Source organism: Diadema antillarum, unplaced genomic scaffold (assembly GCF_040938485.1).
Source record: "Diadema antillarum isolate AM-2024a unplaced genomic scaffold, OU_Dant_1.0 seq00000069_RagTag, whole genome shotgun sequence".
Lineage (NCBI taxonomy): Eukaryota > Metazoa > Echinodermata > Echinoidea > Diadematoida > Diadematidae > Diadema > Diadema antillarum.
In genome coordinates, this window is record NW_027271168.1 from 1,228,484 (window position 1) to 1,249,528 (window position 21,045).

The window sequence follows — 21,045 nt, forward strand, 5'->3', positions numbered from 1 at the left end:
AATTTCACTGATGTGTCCTACAAATATTGCTGCATTCACTCAATCCACATGACGTTTTTTGGGAACTATACCCAGTTAAACGTTAACAATTAGTTTGCATGTCCCTAACGACAAAATGTCATCACAAAATGTAGTAAAAAATTACAGTCATGCGTCTTGTTGATACCCAGTTACCAGCTACCTATACTTGATGATAACGGGTGATGTTTATTATAGTCGGTAGGTTCGTTATTCCGAAGGTTACTGTATACCGTCCGAAAGTAAGTTATTCCGAAACACACAAATTCGGTATAGCTAGATGTTCGTTAGTCCGAAAATGAAATAACGTTTGGAACTACAAACCTCGCTTCATTTTCGGACTAACACATCTTTCAGAATAATGAACATCATTTCGTTTCAGGATCAGCGTACCTTCGAAATAACGATTAAGGTTGATTAAACTTGATCAAAAAAATCCCGAAAACAAACTAGACTCTGTTATCCTTGCGTGATTTCTCATTAAGGCCTCTTGATGTTATTTAAAAATCTAATATCTATAAAGTGCAGCGACTAAGCAGAAAGAGAGAGTGTGAGAGGGGGTATGGGATGGATATTCTGCTATAATATGTGCATTTTGGATTTGAAACTCAGCGATCTGGTGTGCACTTTGGACTGCCAGGAACATTTTCAAGCAAAAAATAATAGTAAGGCCGATACGTCATTCATTCTTTGCGATTGAAAAACCAACAACAACAACCCTAAAAAAAACCCTAGAATTACATTTAACATATTCTTGTTCCATCCCCCCCCCCCCCGAAAAAAAAAAGATCAAAAAGATAATGTGCAGGCAGTAGCTATACCCCTTCCTGACACTAACCTGCTTGGTCGCTTCACTCCCTCAGAAAGGACCACAATAACCAGTTTTGGACCCCATCCCCATCAAAAGCCTAGTTACGGGCCTTTAGCACTCCAAATATACTCTCCAAAAGCCTTGTAAGGACTTATAAATTTCCCTCTTCGAGTTTTCATATTGAGATGAACAATGCGACAGACAATACTAAGGTCTTGCTATAGTATCCGAAGAATAGATTATTATGGGCTAGTGTGGGATAGATTCCGGGGATAGATTAGGCTGCGTACGTGTCGCCCACAACGAACGAATATAGAGCAGTCAGACTGACCGTACATGCAAGTAACAGCTAGGTGTACTGTGAGTCAACACTGCCACAAAAGACATGAGAACGTTTTATTTATCTCTTTTTTTTAACACGGAAGGGGGCTTGCTACATAATGCCCATGATACACAACTATTCGTTCCACAAAGCTTATCATTCACGGCTTTATATCCCGATGGGGCGGAGTTGTTGGAAGCGTATCGGCTGATCGGGAAGCATGTGGAACGACATTCATGAGTACATGTGTACGAGTTTATGAGGAACTTTGTACATTTGGGGGTTCTAAGTACTTTGTACTTGTCGATACAATAGAACTGGACTCGGGGGACCAATATTATACACTGCATGATCTGACCTAACGACCTACAGTTTGGGGCTCTACGTACATGTACTTTGTACTTGTTTTCGAATAGTACTGGCTAAGGGAGGATCTGTGTAGTATACACAAAAGAGTATAGAAGCGCACATACACTGATGACCTGAGCTTCTGTCGCGTGGAGTACTGGCGAGGTTGCTTCTATTCGAGAACCATGTCGAGCTACAAGATCACCTATTTCACAACTCGTGGTCGTGCCGAGGCCATCAGGCTCTTGCTCACCGATGCTGGAGTAGATTTCGAAGATGTCAGGCTAACTCAGGACGAATGGATAAAAGTCAAAGAATCTGGAGGTGAGAAATTAGAATCCATTGATATTTATGGTCGATGAGGAAGGTACCGGGAAATAGTGAGTAAAGGAACCTAGTCTACTAGTATTTGTCATATTGGTACGCAAACCAACAGTGATGGCAAACACAGGGGCCGGATTTCACAAAAGCAGTGGATCCAGAGAGGACCGCACGGGGCGCACGCCCCTCTTTTATTTTTGTTGAAACAAAAGAAATAAAAAGAAAAAAAAATGGGGGAGGGGTGCGTGCCCCCTTTAATTTTGTAAACGTACAGCGCCCCTGCAAAAGCGGTACTAGTTTAAACCTTGGGCATGATTGGCATTTTGAAACGTGATGGACTAGGACCTACTTCATCTTGGTAGAAAATTATACCATGGATTAAGCCTTGCAGTAATGCACGAAGCGCGGTCTTAAAATCATAGTCTAAAATATTGTACCATGGAATAAGTAACAATAATTATACATTTCGGCAAAGTTGAGGATGTTTCATTCCCCCCCCCCCCCAAAAAAAAAAAGAAGAAGAAGAAGCAAATGAGTATATGAATATAAGAACGACCCAAGTCCAATTTTTGGCCAAATTCAGTTTTTCATGGGAAATTGTAGCTTATGCATGGACTCATCTTGTGTGTAAATGATAAATCATAATTACCCCCGGAAGTGCCTGAAATGAATGAGTTAAATCTTATATTAATGTAAGAATGAAGGACTTGGGTCATTCTTACATTCATATAATAGCGCCCTCTCTCATCCTTCTCTCATCTCTATAGCAGAATATCATGTATATGAATCAAAGAACGACCCAAGTCCATATGAATCAAAGAACGACCCAAGTCCACCACACAAAATGGCCTCTCCACAATTAAATGTACTTGTTTATTGTCATAATAACATTATGTTCTAATTTGTATATACAATGTTGCCTTCCCATCTCAGTTAAATAGAATATTATTGGACAAATAAAAAAGATATGAAGTTTTTTTTAGTTTACTCGAAATGATCCTCCATGGACTTGGGTCGTTCTTATATTCATATACTCAAATATTTGATTATCCAACTGGTTGCATTTTGAAACTTGAAATAATTACCGTCATACCCCTCCCTGACCATATCCCGCTCGGTTATTTAATTTTCCCTCTGGAACAGTCTAACAAGCCCGAGGCAATAGCCAAAACGATGAAGGAAATCACTTGTCCTTTGATAAAATTCAACTGCGCGACAACCATTCTCGCAAGTAAACGTTCTGCGTCATCTATATATTAACGCAACAGTGTCCAATCAGTGATTGTTTCAGCTCGTTCACGTGATCAGGCTTTTGTTATTATTTTACCAAACACATGATTTTGCTTGTGACCGGTCATGAATCAAGCATGATGACGGGTCATTAGAACTTTCATGTCGCGATGGTGGCCGCAAGGTGTTCATCGTTTTATTTACTCCCGCGGATTATGTAAGCCCTACTTAATGCGGAATCTTAAACGCCTAAACTTCTTTCAACTGAAGAAATGCAAGAGATGATATACTTGGGACTGACGCTGCTATTAATTTAGAGAAGTAGATCTAGTAACATACTGATTTATCAAACGACAATAGTCTGCTTCACTGCTCATCATTCTATAAACAAATAATGCACATAATTTTTCCTGACATTCTATAACTGCCCCCACTCCGTAACTTTGAATCAGTCCGAAACAACCATCGGCTATAGCGTCGGGCATGTTAAATAGTTCCATAGACACCTTGTGTGAGTAATACTTATACTAATACCCTCACTGTTGTGAATTACTGATTTACTTGTATAGACATTCTGACTTGTTTTTACTACTTTTTTTAATCTTCCCTACACAGATTTCCCTCTTAAACAGTTGCCCGTTGTTGAAATTGATGGCCAAACAGAAGTTCAGAGTAAGGCAATCCTGCGTCATCTCGCCAGAAAATATGGTAATGAACACATTCCAATATTTGGGATTTATGATGGATGCACTAATAGGTGTAAACGTGTCGGAACTGTAAGGAGTATAATTACCTTCTTTAGAGACTAATGGCTTATGTGTCGTCAGATATACAATTTTCCAAGAAGAATCTACATAAAAAGGAAAGAAGAGCATCACAAAAAAAAAAAAAAATGAAAGCCTCTATATGGAGCACAGGTTAAGGAGATGAACAAATTAATTCCATCTGTAGACCGATTCTGTGACGCGCTATGTGTATTTTTGGCATGGGCAGCGCCATTAACGAGGTGTCTCAGCCGTCCCCCCCCCCCCCCCCCCCTCTCTCTCTCTCTCTCTCCCCCACCCCCTTCCGCGCGCGGAATGAAAAACTTATGTATGGTCGCTTTAGCCAATGGGCGTCTCATACTGAGTGCGCGAATGCTTGCTTAGTGCGCGAACCTTTGTTACAAGTGCGCGATAAACATGTTGCCCGGGGGGTGGGGAGAGCAGGGGGGGGGGGGGGGGTTCGGCTGAGACACCTCATGGCTGCTTCCAGCGCCATAAAATGTCTGCTGCCCTCAACGAACCCGAATCGGTCTATACAATGCTCTGAGAGATGAAGATGGCAGTGCGTATAACAATAACTGCAATGCGACGTGAAAATTTTCTATTTACTCTTATCAAATCAATTTCTACGGAGAATAATATGCTCGAGTTTATCCTTTTCGAAAAAGATCATAGCTATTGGATGAAATGTAGACTGCATCTGATCTCTCTTTCTCCCTATTTCTCTCCCACCTCGTCAGGTTACAATGGTCAAAGTGAAGAGGAAGCTTTCAGGATTGATGTTATCTGTGAAGCACTGGAGGACTTGACTCGCCCCATGTGGGACTTCGTGTTTGGTCAATTCGACGAAGAAGTGAAGGTTTGCTTCTCTCGACTTCCTCATAGAAGAGAATAAAACATAATCAAACACGATCATTGAGGACATCAAAATATCCATACAAGCACATGCGTTACTCAAGTAACAAGCTTTATAACGTCGCAGAGTCGCCTGTCATCAAAATATATAATCGATGTGTTTCTTTGGCCTCGGTCACACATGAACGAAGACAGCATGGTCACATACCATTCATACGAACTCTGAATCATTGGTCGGCAGCTGATTTTTAGAGATTGTAAACGGATTTTTGCGCTTGTTTTATGTTTTAAAGTCGACAAAGTAATGGTCGTCAATGATCAGTGACCGGTCGGTGACCGGATCTGGTGTGCTAGTGGTTTTAGATACTGCGTTGAAATCCTTTTGCCGAACTTCTGGTCATCGATTTGTTGTTAAAGGGTAGGCAACCGGTCGATATTTGGTGGCCTTTAGGACTGATCTCCAGCAATAAATAGCTAACCCTCAACATGAAGGTTTGCAACCAGTTGTCGACCAATAATTTAAAGCGTCGAAAATGAAATTTGATAAGATTAAACAGTTTGATTTTAAAGTGATAAATGATATCTAAACTTTCAAATATAATCTATTGAAATGGAAAATAAAATAATGCACAGTGTAAATTTTGTAATGAAAATGAATCTTTAATGCATGATTTGTTGTACTGTCCGAAAATAAGAAACATCTTGGCAATTATTAGTGACCTTATTTTTTAATGTTCATGAAAGAAAAAAATATTACTATAGATGAGAAAATTTTAGTAGTCGGGCAGGAAATTTGTAAGGATTGTTTCTTTGTAAATTCAATAGTCAATTTTATGGAATACGCAAATTATACGGTGTATCTCATGGAAAAATACAGAAATCGGCGTTTTACTGCATCTTTTATGTATCTGTTGTAAAAGAATTTAAATACGATTTTTTTTTATATTTAATGATATTGTCCCTCTCCCCGAAAAAAAGAGGTATTTGAGCAATAGATCTGTTACATACAGAATTTTCATTTGATATAAATTTAACTATGATTGTAATTGTTTTACGCTTGTATTGACCTTTACATGATTCTGATTGGTTTTGAATAAAGTCCCTCAGATTGAGGACAAAAAAAAATCTCTAAAATCACCCAAGGTAAGGGAATAGAGGCTATGAGACAAAATATGTGTATGGATGCAGAAGGGCCTACGTGTCTTCTGTCTAAGACTGCTGTGATTATGATGGTATAGATGCGCTACATGATAAACACACGGGCGCGCTAAAATAATTAAGTCTTTATAAATTTTTTAACAAATTGTATGTGTTATTTATTAGTTATTGATTAATCATTAGTCAGTTATCTCTAATAATTCTTTCTAATACTTTTGTTTCCTTTTGCATTTCACAGGTGAAGCTAAAAGAAGTATGGCTGAAAACAACCTGTCCTCTGTACATCAACTTCCTGAACCAGAAGATCTCGGAAAACTCATTAGAGAGTGGATACTTTGTTGGCAAAAACGTGAGTACTCGCATTTTGGACATATATACCGATTTCAGTATATCTCATCGTGACGATCATGGTTGTATCAGAAGAGTCTTCTGCAAGCTTTGTATCTTCACCTTTATTTATTTAATTTTTTTTTTTTGTAAACAGCATATTGTCAATAAGCTTCAAGCATAGCCTTGTGAAAACGTTTTTGATTCCCGAGAGCGATGAGGTTCATAAGCTCTTGAGCTCCCCTACTCCGTCGATCTGGACTGTTGTACATAAGTATGTATTTGTATAAGCTATTTCAATGATATCTTTACACACACACACACACACGCGCGCGCGCTCGCGCGCACTTTTTTGATAAACTTTATTCTTCCACATTCAAACATGAAAAACAAACATTCCATCAACTTATTTCTGACATGTGTTTCGGGTAATGTTAAATAATGTCGTACTATTCATTAGAAACAAAAATTAGAATGGGATATTTACACATTTTGGCATTCCAGTCATCCAAAAATGATTACTGAAAAAAAAACCCCAACAACAACAAATACATAGACACACACACACACATTCACACTCAGACACACATGTACAAACAAAAGAAACATGCACACAGCTACGCATATGTTTTTGCTGTTGTTATGGTGACGATAATTAAAGGTATCTCGATAACGACGTAATTATAATGTCCCTTTTAGTATAATAGGTATCGCGATTCATTACACTTGTTTCTCTTTCTGAGTGTGGCTTCTGCATCAAACACTTTCTCCGTTTTAACTTTCTTCAGATATCTATGGCTGACTTCATCTTCTATGCTTTCATCGAGAGCGTGGTCAACATGGCGCCCGGAGCGCTTGACCAGTACCCAAAACTGCGCGCCAACCGCGAAGTCGTCAGATCTCGCGACAGGATCGCAACCTTCTTGGCCAAGCATTCGACTTCATTCATGTAAAAACCGCGCACAGTCATGTACATACGCACATAATTGACATCATGTATGGTATGAATAATAATGAAGTAAAGTGTCTCGTGGTCTCTTGTGTCCTGTTAGCAGAAAAGTCATCAATGGATCCACGTCTTGCCAGCTTAACTATAATAATTGCTGCAAAATGTATTGGTCATTTATGATGTTGGTTGACGCTTGAAACGAAAGCAGCTGTAATATCTAGTGTAACCGTCGTGTGATGTTTTCTTCTGTAGTAAGGTAAATAGGAGAGTAGGCCTACAAAAATATAAATGTTTTTTAATTTTCCTACAAATAATACACCTATGTATGAACCTGTATACTCCATATTTTCGCAAATGAATTCCCATGCCTTTAATTAAGAAAATGCACCTTTAAAATATTCAGCTATAATGGTTGGCATGTCCAGCACTTTGCGTGTATTGGACAACTACACATCATCACTTAAAATTGATTAGATTGCTTATATCATACTTTAAGTTGGGTGTTTTTAAAGCACGACATTCGTTCAATTTTGCATTAACTGTACTATTAAAATGTGATTCATCCAGAACAATAAACTCATCATGACTTATCTTTTGGCGTATAATTGGCAGAACCAATATCATTTTACATCATGATCGGGATGCAATATTCCTGGAAAAGAAGGTAGATAATGTTCGCTATTCTGAAGGTTCGTTTATTAGAAAATAAAGAAAGGTTCGTCATTCATTTTCAGACTATAGAACTTTCGGAATAAGGAACCTTATTTCATGTTCGGATTATTCGGAGTATTGTACGGAGTAATTGTGTGTAATTGTACATCCTACGAACACGAGACGGCGCTTCACGCCGTACACAACGACACACCGGGCAACTGCGTGTTGCCAACTCATGAGCATGGATATACTTTGTATGATGCTGAAATTGATGAATACAATAAATGTACCGTCATGTCTCGGTAAGAAATAGAAAAGTATTTTGAGGTTAAATCTGGTAGAAGCTATTTATGTTCTTACTGTAAATGACGAAATTTCGAGGATATCGCCATGATTGGGAAAATTTAGAACGTTGAATAGTGGACTACACTTCATACTGAGTGATAGATGCATGACCGGACATCGGAAAGTTATGTCGTCACACTGCATGGTTTCAGTTCATCTTCATGAATTTTGCCTGTCATCAGACAGAATTAATGATGCAATACATAATTCATTGTGAAACAATAATAATCATTTATTTTTAAACATCCAAAATCTATTGCGATACGTAATCATTAATACGTAAAATGTGGTCTGGATGAAAAAAAAAATATGAAGAGTAAGATAATTATCCGGTGAGAGCATCGAAAGTTGGCCCTAAGGAAAGAAGGATACAGTATTCATGTCGACATTGCTCCTGTTATTGAAAAACGGTAGCCGTTCAAACGGATGCACGTCACGAGTCCGACACCCACGAGTCAGAAAGTCCACGAGCTCGACACGTTAATTAAGTATGGCCCATTAGTCCGACACTAGGTTTGCAAGGTTTTCACTGCATCATGGGGCTTAATGTGTCGGTATCGTGAGCCCCCCTTTTTTTTTTTTGCCTATTGACCGATTCGGGTTCGTTGAGGGCAGCAGACATTTTACGGCACAGGGCGCAGCCATGGTGTGTATCAGCCGACCCCCCCCCCCCCCCCCCTGCTCTCCCCCACCCCGGGGCAACATGTTTATCACGCACTTGTAACAAAGGTTCGCGCACTAAGCAAGTATTCGCGCACTCAGTACGAGACGCCCATTGGCTAAAGCAGTTTTTCATTCTGCGCGCGTGCTAATGTAGGGAGAGGGGTGGGGGAGTGCGGAGGGGGGGGGGGGGGGTCGGCTGATACACCCAGTATGGCTGCGCTTATGCTAAAAATACACATAGCGCGTCACAGAATCGGTCAATAGTGTCGGACGAGGAGGCCTTGTTTATTGTCGGACTCGGACTCGTGTGCCTTATTTGCCCAGTGTCGGGCTCATGGGCTGTATGACACGTGGGTTGTACATGTACAATGTATATACAATTCATGAACCTTCCCCCCCCCCCCCCCAATGTCGAGCTCGTGGGCCATATGACTCGTGGGTGTTTGGCTCGTGGGATGACCGGGCGCGAAAGATATTTCAAAGTGAAATTGCGTGTGTATTACATCGAGTATCAAAGACAATGCTCAATAATAATTATGACTACATACACTGAATTGGGATTTGATGATCATATCATGTTGTATTGCGAATATCACACTCGGTTTTATGAAACAATAGGTACGTCAACTTCGCTATATGATATCACTATACATGTACCAGCCAACATTAAATTTTACAGAATCAGTGCATCGTAATTAATGACTACTGGCATACATCGTAAAAAAAATGTAATATGCCCATGAAATCATGCACAAAAGTATAGCGACTGGTATATAAATTATTTATGGTATGTCACCTTCATGCAGGATGGACTTGACAAACTACGGTGTAATCTCCCATCAGTTTTTTACAAGTATAATTATAAAAACCTTATTAACCCTTATTCAAATACATTCCTCATTTACATAATAACATATAACATAGACGACTGCAGCCGGCTGATTTCATTTAGAATGATGAAGTACAAAACAGACAATATAACAAATTCAATCACAATCTGCAAATGGTACTAACACACTCAGCTATCTACTGCAGTCTTTATGCACACCAAACGCGTAATAATTCATATCATTTAAAGGGATAGCACAGTTTCAGTTGAGATGGGGCTATAGGTCTTCCTTTTTTATGCCTCCGCTACGAAGTGGTGCCGGAGGCATTATGTTTTCGGGTTGTCCGTCCGTCCGTACGTACGTCCGTACGTCCGTACGTCCGTCCGCTTTCGTTTACGCGATAACTTGAGTAATATTTACTGGAATTTTACCAAACTTGGTCCAAGTATGAAGTATGATGGGGCAATTATTTGATTAGATTTTGGGTGAAATCGGCTAAAGGTCAAAGGTCAAAGGTCGAGGTCAAATCATGAAATTGTATCCGTTTACGCGATAACTCAAGACTGGATGGAGCAAATTTCACCAAACTTTGTTGGAGGATGATGTATGATGGGACAATTACTTGATTAGTTTTCAAGTGAAATCGGACAGAGGTCAAAGGTCAAAGATCAAGGTCAAATCCTAAAATTTATCTGTTTACGTGATAACTCAAAACTGAAAGAAGCAGCTTTCACCAAACTTGGTCCAAGGATGATGTATGATGGGACAATTAGTTGAGTAGATTTTAGTGACATTGGCAAGAGGTCAAAGGTCAAAAGGTCAAGGTCAAATGCCACAAATGTTGCAAATTCCCCCATATCTATGCAATGCCCAAAAGGTATTTTCTTGAAACTTGGTGTGGACGTGTACTACTGCGTAAAGATTCTCCAGAGAGAGTTTCATGTCATAAGGTCAAAGGTCAAAAGGTCAAAGGTGAGACGAAAATGTTGCAATATCACTTTTCTCGCTAATTTTTCAATGTATCTTCATGGAACTTGGTAAATACGCATGTACTGACTGGCAGGGATTATCTACGGAATTTAGGGGTCATGGGTCAATAGTCAGCTCCGCAAAATTTTATTATTTCCCTCATATACAATGTACTAGTATATGCAATGCTTGCATTATTAGTTTCAAAACTTAATACATGCATTACCCTGAGATTCTCCGGGAAATTTCCAGCTAGAAGGTCAAAGGTCAGAGGTTAAGGGTCAAAGGCTAGGTTTCAATGCCCCCCCCCAACAAAAAAAAAAAAATCTATTTTGTACCATCATTACACTCTTTCATCATACCTTGGAAATTACTCAATGCATAAACTAATAAAAAGGTCCGTCAGAATTCAAGTAAAAATTCTCAATTCCCCAAATATGTGTACCTGCACTCTTAGAAAATTATAGCAACCCAGTTCAAGACATTTCTGACAGACCTGTCATTTCAATATTTTGCCAGTTATGTGAAACTGTCATGGATCACACATTGTGAAGACATTGTACTATACGCCTATTGGGAGAATTATGCATTATGGCGGAGGCATCAGTCGCCATAGCGACATTTCTAGTTTATTTATGATTTTTTTTTAAGCTAAGCAGAAATCTCTTATTATATGAGTACAGTATTCTTAGAGGAATTCAAAGTTCATTTAATAAAAATTGGTTTTGAAACGGCTGAGATATCTTGTTTTTGGATATCTCGGCCATTTCAAAACTGATTTTCATCAAACAAACCTTGAATTCCCCTTAGAATTGTACGCTCTTTAACATTTCATAAAGTGGTTTCTCGAAGTATCTCTTCACCTCAACCAATTTAATGTAATTCCTTCAATGTAAAACATAAAACAGGCATTGCCTCATTTACATTCCTTAATGTAGTGCATTGTATAGCGTACGTAAGAGCAAAGAGCCTCGGACTCATGGGCACTAATATGGGTATCGAAAGTAAAGCTATGCCCTTCCTCCCTCTCTCTCTCTCTCTCTCTCACTCTCCCTATCGTAAATAGTGGTATAGTGCTGATATACAATAGTACTTTTGGCTAATGTCATCTTTGGCACGTTTTACAGGTGTGATTACAAAGGATGCCGCCGGAGGAGGTGATTTCTTTAGGTCAGTTTTGGTACTACTTCTTCAGTTTTATTTGGCTGTGTGTCAATATATATATATAGACGATGAAGACAAACAAGTTGACATAATGCATTAGATTCCAACTTCATTTATTTGTAAACCAAATTTTCGACCCTTGCACGGATCTTCCTCAGGGTAACAGTGCAACCGTGCAAGGGTCGAAAATTTGGTTTACAAATAAATGAAGTTGGAATCTAATGCATTATGTCAACTTGTTTGTCTTCATCGTCTTCATGCTCTTATTCCAACACGCGGATAATAATACCATTATATATATATATATATATATATATATATATATATATATATATATATTATATAATATAGAAGTATTAAAACAAGTTCACGCGGTTGACTGCAGATTCATCCGTATTTATTGCAACCTCCATGAGGTGCAATCATCATCATCATCATCATAAAGTGATCATTATACTTGATGCCTGTTTTATGTTTTTCATTGAAGGAATTGCAAAGAATTGGTTGAGGTGAAGAGATACTTCGAGAAACCACTTTATGATCGTCATCATCATCATCATCATCATGATTGCACCTCATGGAGGTTGCAAGAAACTCAGAGTTGCAATAAATACAGATGAACCTGCAGTCAACCCCATGAGCTTGTTTCAATACTTCTGTCTAAAGCTCTTCCTTTGAGGATATCGAGCACTCTTCATAGTAGGATATATATATATATATATATATATATATATATTATAATCCGGCCATATATACTGCGACATCCTTCATCACACCTGTACAAACATAAAAACATATTATATCAAGCATGATCAAAAGGCAGCCTCTTCAGAATTCTCACTGTTCATCAAGGTGGGCATGAATACATAAAAACCTCACTAGTGTCGAATAGACTCAGCACCTATAGTGTGTTCGATGATATCCACAGCATCACCTGTTCTTGTCAGTAGTACTCATGTTTTCGCTTGGCATCTGAAAGTGACATCTACCGTCTCGTTGGTTGATCAATAGTGGTTCACAGACTGACGCGCTTTCCGACCTAATCCAACATCCGTGAGCACGTGGAGTATTTGGACAGAAAAATTAATTTTCACTAAAACATCAGGGTGGTTGGCATGAAACTTTGAGATAACCCAAGCTGTGTCCGTGTGTCTATCTCTATATCGTGCATTTTGCTAACTCCACTGCCCACCGCCCCCTTTTTTTAGGGGGTGGTACTGCTTCATTTGCTTTGATTGCTGGTTACCAGTGGAGTGTCAATACAGTCATAAGATACAAAGCCTTTTGTTTTCAACACACGCCCATTGACTCCTAATCATCACAACAGTCACAGTCACAGTCACAGTCACAGTCCCAGTCCTATAAAACAAAGAAGAGAATAACACATTATATACAAATGTATAGATAGAGAGAGAGAGGGGGGGGGGCAAAGAGATATTTATATGTACTTGTCCCATTAAAAAAAAAGAATAAAGAGCGAGAGGAGATTAATGCGCATCTGTGGACCTTAAAATGGATTAAATTGCCTTGATGCAACTTTTATGAGCAGCCCCTTGATCGATACCATTAACTTCATCACGTATGACTACATTACAGTACACACCTTAATCATAAAGGCCTCACAAACAATTCATATCAGTTTCTACCTATGATGGTATCCACCCATCACATGATTTCTACGTGGAAGAGATAAGACAATTTCTACTTAAGGTCCCGTCTACAAAAAAGAAATGGTAAATCCAACATTGTACATGCTGTTACTCCTTTTGTATATGTTAAATTGATATTCAAAATACTGGATTTACCATTTAATTTTTATTCATTTTTAGACTGGTCCGTCAATCAAACCATGCAAGCTTTTTCTTTAAACATGAAAATGTTTGTTGTCGCCCTTTGCCTCACTCAAAATACAAATATCAGTCTCTGATATGCATTGTCCAGACAGATTTGGTAAAGAAAATAGATGACGCATCAGAATGAATAGATTAAAAAATGAGGGAAATTAAACCCATCTGTTTTTGTTTGTTTGTTTGTTTATTTTAATTTTAGAAAATCCACACCCCCAACCCCGGCAGCAATCTGGTTTAAACAACGTCAGGTATTGACTAACATATTGTAGACGAAAGGGCACTAGGGAGAGAGAGAGAGGGGGGGGGGGGGAGAGGAGAAGGATAGTGATAGAGAGAGGGGTAAATATATCAAAATGAATTGAGTTCGTCACGTAAGCCCCAATTTATGTTGACGATATGCTGTCTCATTTATTGAAGCGTTAAATATGCAAATTCCCTCATATTTATCGTGTGCACAGGCAAAATCAATGAAAACTGAAGAGTGATTGTGACAAGAGCCAACTGATATAACATATACACAAAATCAAAGATAAGTACAGGACTTGAAAGTGAAAATGCATATCCGTCAGTGGTTTTGCTTCTCTATATTTTCCGTGTGTTTAAAGGTGTTGTCACTTGCTGTTGTTTCATCTGGCTGTAAGAATGGAAAGCCACATGTCTCTTGGTGGGTTTTTATACATAATACACAGGCTTTGACGCTCGAGTTAAAATTATATTACGCTGAATATTTGCCTGATGCAAATATGAATCGCTTATTTCCTCATGTTTCACAAAGTTAATAATCAACCCCAGCTCAAATGGTGTGCGATTTTTTTTCTTTTTTTTTTTAGTCTGTTTACGTTGCGCGCCACCATATTTGTATGGTGCCTGCCGTATTATATTGTACTATAAATAACCATGATGCATTTGAGTATCATGACGTCACCCGAGGATTTTTTTTCCCCGCCACATTTCAATAATAATTTGACAAATAATGAACAGTAATTATACATATCACGTATACTTGAAGTAGAAAGAGAAAAGAAACGATAACCTCGCGAAAATTAAAAGCTGCATTTCAGTGTGATTAATGAATATTTGCTATCAAAAATATCTCTCATATAAACTACTGAACCATATTTTGAAAAATTTAAGGTACCCCGACTTTTCACCTTAACCCAGATGATGTTTACGTCCCTTCTAAGTCAACCCAATCCTTTCGATATGGACAGGTTCTTGTTTTAACACTGGTTGAAGGAACAGATTCAAGGAAGTTTGTAGAGAAGGATGGAGAATAATATAAGATAGTTTCGCAGCCCGAACTACGAGGAAGTTCAGCATGTTCAGAGGAGAAGGATGTGAAGGTAGCGACTTTATTCATTATTTATACGAGACATTACAAGAGGGACAAAAGAAGTATATACACAAAGCTCGAACATAAAATTATTCTGCAGTTTTCTAAGATGTCATTGAGGAAATGATGGGTGGGGAAGAGTCCAGAAGATGTTCGCTTGTGAAAAGTAGTATCAACCACAGACATCATCTGTTGAATCTGAAATTAATACAGATTCTGTGAAGGCCTCACACGATTTTCCCTGGGTTACGGATTAATAGGAGAGAGCTCGGAAAGAAATATCCATGTCATGATTAACCATTTGCCTGCGAGATTTGTAGATATCTACAGGATTTGGACAGGCCTTTCAAGGTTTCCAAGGGCAACTAACTGAGCAATGTTGTGTGTAATCATACCGTCCCCTCTGTAGTCAGTGGACAAACACTCTGTCCCTCGGATGGGACATAAGATGAAGGTCCCGTGTGTGAGAGGATCACAACTAAAAGATCCCGCTTCATTTATTCATGGTATAGAACAGGATGTTAAACCCAGTGCAGTGGTCCCACCTCACACCCAACTGGACCCATGGAAGACCAGCATAGTTCAGCTGAATGATAATATGGGCTATCCAGCCCTCTTCTCAGATGGAAAATGAAACAACGAACAAACAAGGGAGATTATTAGCCATGGCACCTGGAGTACTCGGAAGAAAGAAGCCTTCTTACCCCACAGCATCCATCGCCGTCGTCATCATCGTCACCACCAAAGCAAAAACTTAGAAGGCAACACACGTTACAATCGTCAGCATTATTGTTGTTACTGCACGGCCCAATCGAGAAAGATGTGTCAGTAGGCAGCAGGGGAGGGAGAGAGTGGGAAAGAACAAGACATAGATTTTAACTCATGCATTTTTAATCCATGACATTTTCATATTTGACAGTCCTACCTTCGGCATTTTAACTTCTAACATTTTTTTTTCTCTCTCTCGCATTTGTACCTTAAACATTATGCTACCTCTAGCATTATTTTTCGTTATGGATATTAACTTACCTCTTTGCAGTTATATCATTGATATCTTATCCCCGACATTCGCATCTAATGCATCCTTATCTGTGATATTTCTAACATTTGACATATTTTATCTCTGCATTTTTATTCCTCTGACACTATTACCTTAATTGCCATTTTTATTTTGGGAATTTGTTCACCTCCGATTCACTTTTCCATGACAGTTTTACATTTTAGAGCAATTATGGGGTGTATGATTGGGAGCACGTTTGCGTGTCGTCCTAGTCTTCTTTAAGGAGAAAAGATTCTAGCTTTGTTTATATCAGAGACTCGAACTGCTCTTTGTTTCATATATAGTACTATTCAAAGATACTTCTATTCTTTTGTGTGCTATATTTGATATTATATACCTCATAATATCCTCTCATCTGATTGGTTAAAAGTGGAGTCATGAAAATAGCTGTGCCCCATTTTCGATCAAAATGACATCATGATTTACTGTGCCCGGGGCATAGAATCAACTGCGCCCTGTAAATAGGTTTGGATACAGTCGCAACCCCGTACACATAGATCACTCATAAATGTACGCACCAATGATACAACCGCCGCGCTGTCAATCAGCGTTGATTACGAGTGCTGTAAAAGAGACTAGAATCTATATTTTCGGTATCTATATTTCGGAATCTATATTTTCGGTATATAAAACAAATAATGACAGCTTGATATTCGGGGCACAGTTAAAATTATGTAGGCCCTTGGTGATGTGAAAACCATAACTATGCCCTCAGCTTCGCTTCGGGCATAGTTATGGTTTTCACATCACCTTGGGCCCATAATTTTAACTGTGCCCCTCATAGCAGTCATTATTTGTATACTATTTAAAGGAACTTTTCTTCTCCAGTTTGCACGCTTAAAGTCTAATGGATTAAAAATTACAATGTACTTTGTACTCATCTTATGTATTTTACGCTACCAATGATATATGTGTGTACACGCATGTGCAATAAAAAAACACGAACCAATCAAATCAAATCAAATCAAAATCAAGATGCTATTTCTGAACGTGAACACGAAGTGGAGTTTCTCTCTAAGATTCTGTAAGTGCCACCGCGGTACCTTGTTCCAGCGTGATAGTGGGAACCTGCTCCATATGCAAAGGCGTCTACGACGTCATCTACCCTCTCCTCCCGTTTCTCCTCCTCCTTTCGCCGTCTCTCTTCCTCCTTGCGCCGCCACTCCTCCGCACTCTCGACGGTTACATGGTAGGCCGAGTTTCCGGGCGTGGGCTGGGCAGTAATGGCCATCGGGGGCTGACCAGTAGTCGGTCCTGCTACGGGCACCATGGCGATCTACACACAAAAAAAAACACACCATTTTTTCAAGTGTCAAAACCTTTCTCTTTTGTTTTCTCTCTTCTCTCTCTGGTGTTTATATCATATCCCATTCATATATGCATTATACTTTGCATAGATGTAAAATATTGTATAGGCCTATATATTAAGTATATCATACATATTAAATATATTATATACAGGCCTTTATGATTATATATATATATATATATATATATATATATATACTCTCTAAAAAAATCGAGTGAAAATATTCACTCTTTAAGGAGTGAATACAAAAGAGAGTGAATTTAGAGTATTCACTCTTTTTTGTATTCACTCCTTCAAGAGTAAATATTTTCACTCGATTTTTTTAAGAGAGTATACATATATATATACATATATATATATATATATATAATGTATGATTTGATTTCAATTGATATCAAGGCAATACGTATATTATGGTGTGTGTGTTTTCTTTGTGTGTGTTTTCTTTGTGTGTGTTTGTGTATTGTGTATTCGTATTACGAATATCACCCCTGAAACAAAAATCTGATGGTATAGAACTACATTACGACAACAAGTATACCAGTGGGAAATGGAGACAAAAAACAACAACATGAACAATAACAACAACAACAACAACAACAACAACAACAGAAAACGAAATTGAGGGATCCTATTTCTTGCTACAGAAAACACAGGAACACGCGCATTATATAGGGTATCTAGGCAGACAGGGGCACAGTTCCTACCTGCTCCACGCCAATAGCTGGGTTCTCTGGATACGGCAGCTGGCCGGTGCTCTGTGAGGGCTGTGAGCCATAAGCGGCCATCGCAAACCGTGGCGGTGGTGGCGGTGGTGGCGTGTGCTGTGCTGTGCTGTACTCAGACGAAAGATGAACACAAGACGGCGGCGGAATTCAAGCCAGGGTCACGTCTCGGTCCCAAAATGGTGATGTATTCAAGTGGTTCGATCTCCCTGCAAATACTAATTTGGCGAACTGCTCTCGAGATACGTTCGGTCCATGTTCTATCTCATACGAGCCATGCGAATTTCTTCCTTCTACCTCATAATAACGATATTCCATTGCCTAAACCGACATACGTCTTGCTAATGAGCGCGGCCGTGTCTCGCAAGACCGCATGATATCGAAGGGCAAGTGCAAGTACAGTGTACATTTATTTTGTTTGAACAAAACCCGTCGAAACCCTTTCGGCTGTGATTCAGATGACTGGACTGTGAAGATATCTGTTAGGCCTGCAACCCTTCCCTTTTGTTTGTTGAGATCAAACAGAATGTGGCGGGGGTGCAGATCACAGTAGGCCTATAGTCTGCTGTTTTGTGCCTCGGAATATTATGATTATTACTAATCAATGAAACTTAAAACCACAACACATTCGTCAGTATGCCACATTTTCTACTGTAAAATCCTTCTTGAAAAGACGTATTCATCAGTAGTTGGAAAGTGAACATTTCTCTTCAAATAATATATCGATTTATATAGGTGTTGTATGTTTAATACGTTTATCTTCACTAGTTACCTTGAATGTAATTTGTTGATTTGCTTTGATATCATATGTGTGTAAAATAGATGTTTTTTTTTCATCACCAGCACTTAGGAAGCATTAGTTTGTTATGACGCGCTATAGAAGCTATTATCTTTATTGTCATCTATTATCATTTGTTATCATAATCGCTGTTACTACTGTTATTTTTATCATTTAATCATCATCATTAAGTATTTTTATCATTACTATGTCTATAAGAGATGATTGAGTGTAATGTAACGATACGAAAAAAAAAATTGGTGTCCTCTGTGAAAATGGCACGAAGAATCTTTTGTATTCAGTCACGATTTTGATTGACTTTGTCTTCAAACTTTAAAGTGAAGCTCAGTTTATATCTTTATAGAATGCCTCCATACAGATTAACCGATCTCAAGCTGCATGATAATGATCTTAAGACAAACTTTTCCTTCTAGGGTAAATACCTCACACATCCCTCTCCAGGGAAAAAAGAAAAAAAAAAGAAAACAAGAAACACATCCTGTCTTTGGAAACGTTAAGATTACGCCACGTGCATTCCCATACCTTTTGTTAAAGGGGATGGCTAGTAACTGATCAGTGGGAATCAGTGGGAATGCTGAGGGATGATTGTTCCAATCCTTGTGGGATTCATTTAAGAGTACATTATATATCTATTCTTGTGTGAAAATTATTTGCGTCAGAATGGTCTCATATTCAAGTAATGTGCAGTTTAATGCTTCCCAGGTAAGCGTCCCTGGTCAGTGACGGGGCATTAATCTGCACATTACTTGAATATGTGACCGTTCTGAAGCAAATGATTTTCACACAGCAGTAGATATATAATGTACTCTTAAATGAATCCCACAAGGATTGGAACAATCATCCCTCAGCATTCCCACTGATCGGTTACTAGCCATCCCCTTTAATGAAAGTACAATGTAGTAATGTATAGTGATTGACAGATGATGTTGCATCAAAAGTATGGATAGAATTTTCGTTTAGGATTTTTTTTTGAGGGGGGGGTAGGCCGATTCAAGTAATCTACAGAAAATTATCATACATGGGACATGCTATTGATAATCGGGGTATCATAAATCAACCAGAGTAAAACATGTATTTGTATTGTAGCATGGAGGTACAATACACCTACTTTGACCTCCATGGTATACTAGTAAGCCATAAACGTAAAGACTATCAGCACAAGAGGGCGTCTTTCACAGAGATACCGCTTATACAATCACTGTGATACTATATACATCGTGATGCGTAGAATGTGGTCTAGATGAAAAAAATATATATAAAATCGTGAGCCGTATGACTCGTGGGTGTCGGGCTCGTTCAAACTACGGCTGCAGACCATGGTTCCAAATTGACGTGTAGTGATTGTTTACGCGCGAAAGACATTTCGAAGTTAAAAAGCACGAGTATAACATTGCTTATCAAAGCCCTGCAATGCTCAGTAATAATGACTACATACACTGGATTTATATCATATCATGTGTATAAAAAGCTGTCATATTTTATTGAGAATTTTACACTTTGTTTGCGAAGCAACCGGTACGGTTACTTTGTTATAACATAGTTATACCAGATGAATATTACACTCTTCAGAATCAATTAATGTATAATAATTTTAGCTACTGTGATATTGCGTACAAATGCAAAACATTCCTATTAAAAGTACGAAAAAATTTCGATTGGCTTAAAATACCAAGCTCCTTGAAAAGAACTAACTACCGTATGTCACGCTAATGCAGGAAAGTCCTGGCAAACTGCGATGTTATCTTTTGGTTTTTACAATTACATTAGAATCTCATTAACGCTCATTCAATTTCATATATTAACTAAATTACAATAAATAGTGGTACTGTTCCATGATGTATTAACATATCAAGTACTTGTAGCCAGCTGATTTCAGTTAGAATGATGAAGTACAAAACAGACATATATAATATAACAAGCTCAATCACAATCCTCGAACTTAGAATTGGGCTTTCAACTTTTTGCGAGATACCAAGAAAACACTTATGATATAGTACAGAGCATACCATTTTTAGAGGAATTCAAAGTTTATTTGATGAAAATCGGGTTTGGAATGACTGAAACATCCAAAAACAAAGTAAAACAAAGCGATTGTAATAAAGTGTGGGTCCCACACTTTATTAGAATCGCTCTTTTTTGGATAGCACAGTCATTTCAAAACCAATTTTCATCTGCAATAAACATTGAATTCCTCATAGAATTACATGCTCTTTCATATTTCAGAAGAGGTTTCGCATTATC

General features: G+C 38.4%; 2 protein-coding genes across 2 annotated transcripts; one reads left to right on the top strand and one right to left on the bottom strand.

Annotated features, from left to right (window-relative positions):
• The first annotated feature begins 1,318 nt into the window (after positions 1-1,318).
• Positions 1,319-7,242, top strand: LOC139725929 (S-crystallin SL11-like). Its single transcript, XM_071637010.1, has 5 exons — positions 1,319-1,823; positions 3,666-3,758; positions 4,555-4,673; positions 6,066-6,176; positions 6,943-7,242. The coding sequence occupies exons 1-5, from the start codon at positions 1,685-1,687 to the stop codon at positions 7,105-7,107; spliced, it is 627 nt and encodes a 208-aa protein (XP_071493111.1). The 5' UTR covers positions 1,319-1,684; the 3' UTR covers positions 7,108-7,242.
• A 5,797-nt stretch (positions 7,243-13,039) lies between these two features.
• LOC139725964 (uncharacterized) lies at positions 13,040-18,471 on the bottom strand. The gene is made up of 4 exons (XM_071637047.1): positions 17,988-18,471; positions 17,015-17,247; positions 15,616-15,709; positions 13,040-13,087 (listed from the first exon to the last, which is right to left on the bottom strand). The coding sequence occupies exons 1-4, from the start codon at positions 18,066-18,068 to the stop codon at positions 13,040-13,042; spliced, it is 456 nt and encodes a 151-aa protein (XP_071493148.1). The 5' UTR covers positions 18,069-18,471.
• Between the last annotated feature and the right edge of the window lie 2,574 nt (positions 18,472-21,045).